At 38.0% G+C, this 9,323-nt stretch overlaps 1 protein-coding gene across 1 annotated transcript in view; it reads left to right on the forward strand.

The window, feature by feature from the left end:
• LOC107561151 (sorbin and SH3 domain-containing protein 2-like) overlaps window positions 1–9,323 on the forward strand; it is a 66,934-nt gene that overhangs the window by 54,680 nt on the left and 2,931 nt on the right. Inside the window, exons 19-26 of the mRNA XM_016245515.1 lie at window positions 1,234–1,319; window positions 1,470–1,516; window positions 2,689–2,803; window positions 3,581–3,709; window positions 4,054–4,245; window positions 6,040–6,876; window positions 7,846–8,046; window positions 8,816–8,929. Of these exons, the coding sequence (XP_016101001.1) occupies window positions 1,234–1,319; window positions 1,470–1,516; window positions 2,689–2,803; window positions 3,581–3,709; window positions 4,054–4,245; window positions 6,040–6,876; window positions 7,846–8,046; window positions 8,816–8,929 (1,721 nt within the window). The remainder of the gene's footprint in view (window positions 1–1,233; window positions 1,320–1,469; window positions 1,517–2,688; window positions 2,804–3,580; window positions 3,710–4,053; window positions 4,246–6,039; window positions 6,877–7,845; window positions 8,047–8,815; window positions 8,930–9,323) is intronic.

The raw sequence follows: 9,323 nt of genomic DNA on the forward strand, positions 1-9,323 counted from the left end.
TTAACGAGCTGATGATCTGCATTAAATAAGGAAGACATACTAAATGTGCAGGTCCCCAGTACTAGAGTTGAGAATCAGTGCTTTAGTTTTTAGCTCCAAGTTGCTTGCAAGTTTCGAGTAAGCCTGAAGATCTTGATTAGCTGATTCAAGTGTGTTTAACTGTGGTTGGAGCTAAACTTTGCAGGACAGTGGCCCTCCAGGAGTAGGAGTGGACACCCCTGGCTTAGAGGAAGGAATTGTTATGTTGCAAGGAACATCAGAGAGCACGACTCATACCCACATCCTCTGCCTTATCTAGTTTTTATTTTTGATTTTGTCCCTATGTCTTTCATTTTCTCATTTTATCACATTGTATTTTTGTTTACTTTCTCTTTGATCAAACATTTATTTACAGTTATTTCCCTACTCCATTTACAAAACATTGCTGTATTTGGCAGACGCTTGAAGGTATATGTTTTATTAGGTTCATACATTCTCTGGGAATCAGAACACTAGAGGAACACAAGTTTGTGTGTGGGCTTGCCACAAAAGAAATATAACTTTGTAAAGTTTCACTCTATATAAATAGCATTGGACAGATGACTTGAGCAGCTGAAGCATGCAATCTAAAAACAGATTTGAGATTTTATTGGCTTGGGAAGAAACATACTCTCTGTATGTTAACACAGTTCACTCTGTCAAACCTGACATAGATGATGAGATCAGCCTCAGTACCTAAAATTTTAGTAATTTGTTTTTGGAAAAGGTCATTGTTTTATGATTTTTTTTTATCATAAAGAAAAGCGACACTGTATACTTTTGCACAGTGCACTGTTTATAAAGGAAGACCGTTCAGAGCAAGGGGGCTTGCCCACAGTTGGCACAGATGCCAGCTAACCCATTTGCGGTTCTAGTATAAATACACATGATCTATACTGGGGATATGAGTCTCGAGGATGGGTGTAACAACTTATGACATGATTCATGGAAGCTTACTTTATTATGGACAAATATCCCTTTAAAGACTTAAAAACTTTATATATTTTTATTTACATTATTTACTTTTCATTGGTCAATAAAATATATATTTGTATTTACTTTTTCTTGTTTTATTTTTATTTTGTCTGCATTTCTCTCATCAAGCCCCAAATCATTGTTTCCTTTGCTATTGCTTGTTCCCACGCATGTACTGTAATAGTGTTGGTTCTTTGTGAGGCTTGTCTTTGAATCCTTTTAACTCTCTGTTCTTTCTAGATCAGCACACATCCAGAGAATACTTGTACCCTGACGTGGACCACCGCACACCACAGAGCAGGAGACAAACCCCCGATGTGAGAGAGGTAGGGAATATGCATCACTTTGTAATATGTTCCTGCAAAATTTTAGTAGAATCACAAATAATTGATCTGAGCTTTGATCAAACTGCTAATAAACCCACCTCATGCCAGCATGAAATAAAGTTCGATTTCTCTGCTTCGTTCACTTGACAGAAACTGCCAGCCAGAGCAATATATGACTTCAAAGCACAGACAGCAAAGTAAGAACAACTTGCAAACCATGTCACCAGTTTCTGTTTTTACTGCATTTGATGTGCTACAATCAGTCAGTACATTTTCATGTATTATTTATGTCTTTCCTGTGCATAATTTCCCCATGTGGAATATAGTTAACTTGATTTTTATTTCCTTCCAGAGAGCTGACGTTTAAGAAAGGTGTCAAACCTGACATAGATGATGAGATCAGCCTCAGTACCTAAAATTTTAGTAATTTGTTTTTGGAAAAGGTCATTGTTTTATGATTTTTTTTTATCATAAAGAAAAGCGACACTGTATACTTTTGCACAGTGCACTGTTTATAAAGGAAGACCGTTCAGAGCAAGGGGGCTTGCCCACAGTTGGCACAGATGCCAGCTAACCCATTTGCGGTTCTAGTATAAATACACATGATCTATACTGGGGATATGAGTCTCGAGGATGGGTGTAACAACTTATGACATGATTCATGGAAGCTTACTTTATTATGGACAAATATCCCTTTAAAGACTTAAAAACTTTATATATTTTTATTTACATTATTTACTTTTCATTGGTCAATAAAATATATATTTGTATTTACTTTTTCTTGTTTTCTTTTTATTTTGTCTGCATTTCTCTCATCAAGCCCCAAATCATTGTTTCCTTTGCTATTGCTTGTTCCCACGCATGTACTGTAATAGTGTTGGTTCTTTGTGAGGCTTGTCTTTGAATCCTTTTAACTCTCTGTTCTTTCTAGATCAGCACACATCCAGAGAATACTTGTACCCTGACGTGGACCACCGCACACCACAGAGCAGGAGACAAACCCCCGATGTGAGAGAGGTAGGGAATATGCATCACTTTGTAATATGTTCCTGCAAAATTTTAGTAGAATCACAAATAATTGATCTGAGCTTTGATCAAACTGCTAATAAACCCACCTCATGCCAGCATGAAATAAAGTTCGATTTCTCTGCTTCGTTCACTTGACAGAAACTGCCAGCCAGAGCAATATATGACTTCAAAGCACAGACAGCAAAGTAAGAACAACTTGCAAACCATGTCACCAGTTTCTGTTTTTACTGCATTTGATGTGCTACAATCAGTCAGTACATTTTCATGTATTATTTATGTCTTTCCTGTGCATAATTTCCCCATGTGGAATATAGTTAACTTGATTTTTATTTCCTTCCAGAGAGCTGACGTTTAAGAAAGGAGAGACGGTATACATCACTCGGCAGATAGATAATAACTGGTATGAAGGAGAACACCGTGGATACATGGGCATCTTCCCCATCTCATATGTGGAGGTGTGTACTTTAAAGGGATAGTTCACCCAAAAATGAAAATTCTGTCATTAACTGATGTTCATCTTCGGAACACAAATTGAGATATTTTTGATGAAATCCGAGAGCTTTCTGACCCTGCATAGACAGCAACGGAACTACCAAGTTCGAGGCCTAGAAAGGTAGTAAGGACATCATTAAAATAGTCCATCAAGAGTACCACGCATGCATGTGGTGCTGCTGACACAGGAGCCCGAGTTCTGATGTAGAACCCTTGTAGAACTTGTTTGCAAGCAGAGGAATGCACACACGTGCATCATGGTACTGTCGTTAATGCGCATCGAAGACTGACACGGAAGAGAAGAAATTGTTGAATAAAGTTATTATTTTTGTTTTATTTGTGTATAAAAATTATTCTCATAGCTTCATAAACTTTGGTTGAACCACTGATGTCACATGGACTATTTTAATTATGTCCTTACTATGTTTCTGGGCTTTGAATGTGGTAGTTCCGTTGCTGTCTATGCAGGGTCAGAGAGCTCTCGGATTTCATCAAAAATATCTTAATTTGTGTTCCGAAGATGAACGAAGGTCTTACGGGTTTGGAATGACATTAAGATGAGTAATTAATGACAGATCATATCATTTTTGGGTGAACTATCCCTTTAAAAGATAGTCTGGTTTAGCTTATTGGAGATATACAGTATATATACAGTATATATATGTATATATATATATAATATCATTGTGATTTAATTTATCGTCTGAAGTCTGCCTCTTTTAACTTCTGTCTCTTCACAGAAAATCCCTCCTTCAGAGAGACATCAGCCAGTGAGACCTCCACCACCAGCCCAAAGCAAAGAAATTGGAGAAGCAATTGCCCACTACAACTTTAATGCTGATACTAATGTGGAACTTTCATTAAGAAAAGTAAGCATTTTCTTAGTACTGCTGTCATAAATATCTTTTAGTTTCAGCATGTGCTCATTAATCCACCTCTTAATGTCTCTTACCACTTAAGAGCATGTCTTTTGCTAAATAATTCTCACTTTTTACTGAATGCTAATGTTCTAATGAACTTTTGAAAAGAAATAAAGCAACAAGACATTAAACACCTTTAAAAGTTTTGCCTCAACCATTAACGACTTCTCCATATAGTTGCATATTAAACATCAAATACATTATAATTGGTTATGATTTTGTCATTTTGCACTAAAATTTTGGTTTCGATCCACCAAATATACCACCTAATATCTTGTGTTGGTGTCTTCCAGGGTGAGCGTGTTGTTCTGTTGCGGCAGGTGGATAAGAACTGGTTCGAGGGCAAAATCCCAGGTACAAACAAACAAGGGATTTTTCCTGTGTCATATGTGGACATCGTTAAGAAGACTTCAGTACAAAGTACCGGTCAACCTCCTGGGCCCAGTATACCCACCAGCTACTCCAGTGACAGACTGAACAGTAAGGTATGTTTTCATCTGCAATCCCACTTAAAATGTACCTACAATGTCTAAAACACATCTCATATTACTCATGAGGTTTATATCATGGTGACTACAGATATCTGAATTTCAGGTTACATACATTTATACTTTAAATACACGATCCGTGCCGACAAATGGTGGCATCAGAGGCACTAAAGCCTCTCATTCATATAATGTTACTCATATTGCCATAGCTCATGTACAGTACTATCAGTGCCAACAAGGTGGCAAGTATAAAATTAATCCTTTCTCAGATGGCAACTGTCCCAGTGCCAAAATAGAGCACCTCTGTCATAGATTACCTTTGGCTTGTTGTGTAAGATAAGCCTGACTTCAGATTAAATGCCCTTGAGTTGTAAATTCCATCTAAAGAACAAAGAAGTAAAGGCTTATTCCTTCGCTCACATGAGATGAGTCCAGCAGGATTAGATCAGATTAATCACACGTCCTGCCATTATCCAGTATAGCTAATTAAAACATGGACATGACCTGCTGTGCTATACATGTGCTGCTCAGCTCCTGCTGTTACTGAAAGGGAAGTTTCTGTGAAGGTGAACTAATATGACTGAACTGGACTGGTATCATTTCTTATTATAGCAAACACATTTTAACTTTGTACTACAGTACATACATTGACCCCATGAAGAATTTGGACAATTAAGCCACACTTAAAAAAATGAATATTATTGCATTAGATAACAAAATATCAAACTAATGTCATTAATTAAAAAAAACAATAGCACAAGCACACTTTTAAGCAAGTTGTTTTAAGCACTGGAGCTGGTAAGATCTTTTAGGTTGGTAAAGGTTCAATGTTGAAAACAGTTGTGCTTAATATATATTTTTTGGGAATAGAAAGTTCAAAGGAAATATGAATCTTTTGAAACAATATGAAAGTCTGACCGCAAACATGAACAGTAGTGTACTAGTAAAATTACAACGTATTTGGACACTTTTTGGTTGTCAAACATTAGTCGAAGACTCATACATTTTTAAACGTGGCTTAAGAATAAAAACATTTTGGAGACAATGTAAATTCACAAAACACACAATTGTCCAGAAAATGTCCTACTAGGTTATTTTTGTCCAATATCTTTTCATTTCAACTTTCACAAGAGAAAATAGTTCCCGAAAAGCCCCCGGGTAGATGTGGAAGGCTTGTATTATGAGGACAGGATACTCCTATCTCTGATTTATAGATGACCTCTTAGTGGCCTTGTTGTTGTTTCCACCTCACAAATCAATACAGACAGCAAGTGTGCTCTAAAAATGATTCATTATGGCATATCCTTCCTTGTAGCTCATGTCTTCTGTCTTAGGCCTGTTTTCCCACATACGGCATCTGCAAAGCCTTTACAATAATTTGAATATGGGACTGCATAAAGCGTTCACAATGACAGCGTTTCTGCTGTGTAGCAGAGCTACGGAAAATTAAGTGCTTTCTAGGAAATTCCTTTGATAATGGCCATAAATTATGTGAAATCTAATTTACATGATGGGTGGGATTCTGTATACATCCAAATAGTAATTAATCTACGCATAACAGAATCCAAACCCCACACTGTAGCTGTAAACTGCTTAAATCATCTGGAATTAGTCAAGATTTACTGAATAAAAAGTGTTGTTTTTGTACCATGGTTTTCTAGGTGGGATTTTCTTGTAACTCTGCAGAATTTTTTCATCTATCCTCCTGTCACTTTTATTATCTTTTCCATCAGTTCTCTTAATTTCCAGTGTATATAAACAGTATCACTTTCTATTTCTTCCTCTCTTAAGCCATCATCTGCACGTACCCTCTACAACTCTTCATCCCCATCTGTCCGTCCACTCTCCTCATCCTCTCCCAGTCCACAAAGAGCCGCACACCTTCAGGCTATCACCAGCGAGTGGTTGACCCTCACTCTGGGTCTGTCTCCTTCAGGAACCCCTGCCCCCACACCTCCTCCCTTCCCTTCCAATTTCCAGCCATACTATGAAGTATTGGATTTTGCCATCTCCCCTTCTCCCGCCTCCTCCATGCTGGGCCGCTCTCCAGCCCTCACTCCTGCGCTCAAAGAGGGTCACTTCATTCCCATCACCTCCCCAAAGTCCTACATGTCCCCCGATCCGAGCCCATCACCTCAACCTTACCTCACCTCCGCCTCCTTCACTCCTTCGCCCACCTCACCCATATTTGACTCCAGCCCCAGGTCTAGCAGTGTCATAGAGATCCTCTCCAGCCAAAAAGCAGATTTAGCCGAGAAAGAACGGCAGTTGTTCTCAGAACGCAAAGACCTCCACAAACCAGGCGAGACAGGCCCCGCTAAACTGCGCAGCCCTATTGACTTGGCTGTTTTTGAGGCACACAAATCCCCATTAGACATCCTTCCACCTAAAGACAACGAGGATGATCTGTGTGAGGAGTTAGTGTCAATTATTAAGGCCAGCCAATCAAAGGGCACGTTCAAAGAAGAGGAGGGATTTTATCGCCAGGAACCAGATTTAACAAAAAAGCTTCCCAGTTTGTTTATAGAGGAGGAGCCGAATGAAGACAGCAGCTTCTTAAGTGAACCATTGACATCAAATACATTTACTCCAGTCCAACCTGCCCATAGTGAGGGGTCAGATATTGAGGTAGTGCTCGCTGTGTGGTTGTACTGCCCAAATGAACAGCCAAAATAGATTTCCTTACAGGAGAAGTGTGTAATTTTTTTATATTACGAAATATTAATTTCCGTCTTTTTGGAGCAAACTATAGAAAATGGGCAAAGTACTTAGGTTTTTATTTTCATTGGTCATTATTTTTGCTAAAAATTAAAATTAAAAGAATTAAAAGTTTAGTCAAAAAATTAAACTAAAAATAAAGTTTAATAATCAATTAATTAATTACATTTATGTAACAGTCAACCCTCAAAAAATTGTATATAAAGCTGTTTTTGTATCAGATGTGGCTGTAATAAAAACTTGTTTCTTTTCTTTTTTTTTATCACAGATTTATTCATTAAATAAAGACAACAGGTTAAGTAAAAGTAAAATGAATATATAATGTGCATATATTTAGCCAAAATGCTCCTCTTTAGAGTTATTTCTTTCTGGCTTGCTAACAAGCTATTGACATTGAATGGCTTTCCTGAGGTAAATGTAATGTTATGTGACATTGTTTTGAAGCTTCTTTATTTATGTCTTTCCACTCAGAATCTTATTGTGAATATTGGTTGGTGGGTGCACTACAAATAATGTTTAGTGAAGTTGTGTTTAGTCATCATCAACAAAAAGAAAACAGCATAGACTAAAAAGATATTGGCTCATCAAAATGGAGATTTATTAAAAAGGAGAAATCAATATTGCCAATCCAGCACTATCGTCCACCTCAGCTGAAAATTAATTTTCATTTTGACTGAAACAAATGCGGGTTGATGCTGCATTTTGACTGTGAATATTTTCAGTTTCCAAAATTCCAATGCATCACTAATATTTGCAATTCTGTTTGGTGAAGTTAACGGCACAAAAAATTACACACTTCACCTTTAAATTCTGAAGCATCTGTAGAGGATGATGAACATATGTCTTTGGCATGAATAACTGTTTTCATCTCCACACCAGCAGGGTAAAGTTTCCCAGAATGCCTCTCCACGTCTCTCTCCACTGTCCTCACAGATGTCATTGCTGTTCACACTGCCCTCATCGGCTAAATACTCTCCCCCTTCCCCACGCTCCACCCCTCCACTGCCCGGGGTTTCACAGTCGCCCCCTCCCTCTGCAAAACTGTTCTCTCCACAGGACCTCTGCTCCCCAAAGGTCAAGGTAAAGACAAGGTGCTTGTTAGTGACTGTATTAGCGCTCATCCTCCTCCACCCTTCCCCCTAGTCTTACCACTTCATAACATTCCCTATTAAAGTTAACTTATTTTTTTCCATGAGAGATTTATTGCACCAGTGTGCACGCTTCATAAATGAAACACGGAACAATGTAGTTCATATGTCTGACATACAGTAAATTATTACAGTAATACGGGGAGCTAAAATCATTAATTATTAGTAAGTCATAGACATATTTAAATCACTCAACCCCCACCAACCAACATTTTTAAATTCGCTACCCACAATCCTGTGATCCTTTAAATTAGCTTTATGGGCCTTGCCCTATTAGTTCTGTCCACTGGCATTGGAACAAACAAAGACCAAAGGAGCAATTTTCTGTTTTAATATATTTTTAAATTTTAGAGCATCAGAATTTTCAGCATCATTACTCTAGTCTTCAGTGTCACACGATCCTTCAGAAATCATTCTAATATGCTGATTTGCAATGTCGAAAACGTTTTTTACATTTTAATAAATTTTTTTACGTTGATACATTTTTTCAGGATTCGAAAGAACAGCATTTATTTAACATTCAAATTTTTTGTAACAATGTTGAACTCTTTACTGTCACTTTTGATCAATTTAATGCACCCTTGCAGAATAAAAAATAACGTACTGACCCCACACTTTTGAACAGCAGTGTTTGTAAATTGTGTTTATATATGACTGCACATAACATTCATGTCATCTTCTCCTGGCTCTGGTTCTTTCAGTCTGTGTTAAGGCGTGATGTTGTGGTTGTTGGTAAGCCCCCTCGTAGCCCTGTGATGTCTAGGAGGTCCTGCGGATCGCCTGTTAGAGGTCAAAACTTTTCGCCATCTCATAGGGTAGGGAGTATGTGCACCTTGTGTGGAAATGACACAGCTGACTCAAGGGAAATTCAGTTTTCTCTCTTTTGCCTGCACAACGCATAATGTCATTCACTATATGTGACCTGGGAATTCACTGTTTTGAGTGCAGTTCTTTTCATTTTTGCTGCTATAGCTGGATATAATGATATTAGGAATGATACAATATATACGGGCATATATTTGTGCCAGCGTATGGTCACGTGATGCTTCCGTACGCAATATCATTCCATTAGCAAAGTATGGAGGCATGCTGAGTCAGTGAATAAGGGATTTTCTTAACACCATGGCCTTGTCTGTCTGTGAGCATTATGTGGTTGAGAAAATAACATTTAATTCTTTGGTCTGCATGCTGGGGGGGGGGGGGGGTGTT

This window comes from Sinocyclocheilus grahami, unplaced genomic scaffold, assembly GCF_001515645.1.
Source record: "Sinocyclocheilus grahami isolate Dianchi unplaced genomic scaffold, SAMN03320097.WGS_v1.1 scaffold23.1, whole genome shotgun sequence".
Lineage (NCBI taxonomy): Eukaryota > Metazoa > Chordata > Actinopteri > Cypriniformes > Cyprinidae > Sinocyclocheilus > Sinocyclocheilus grahami.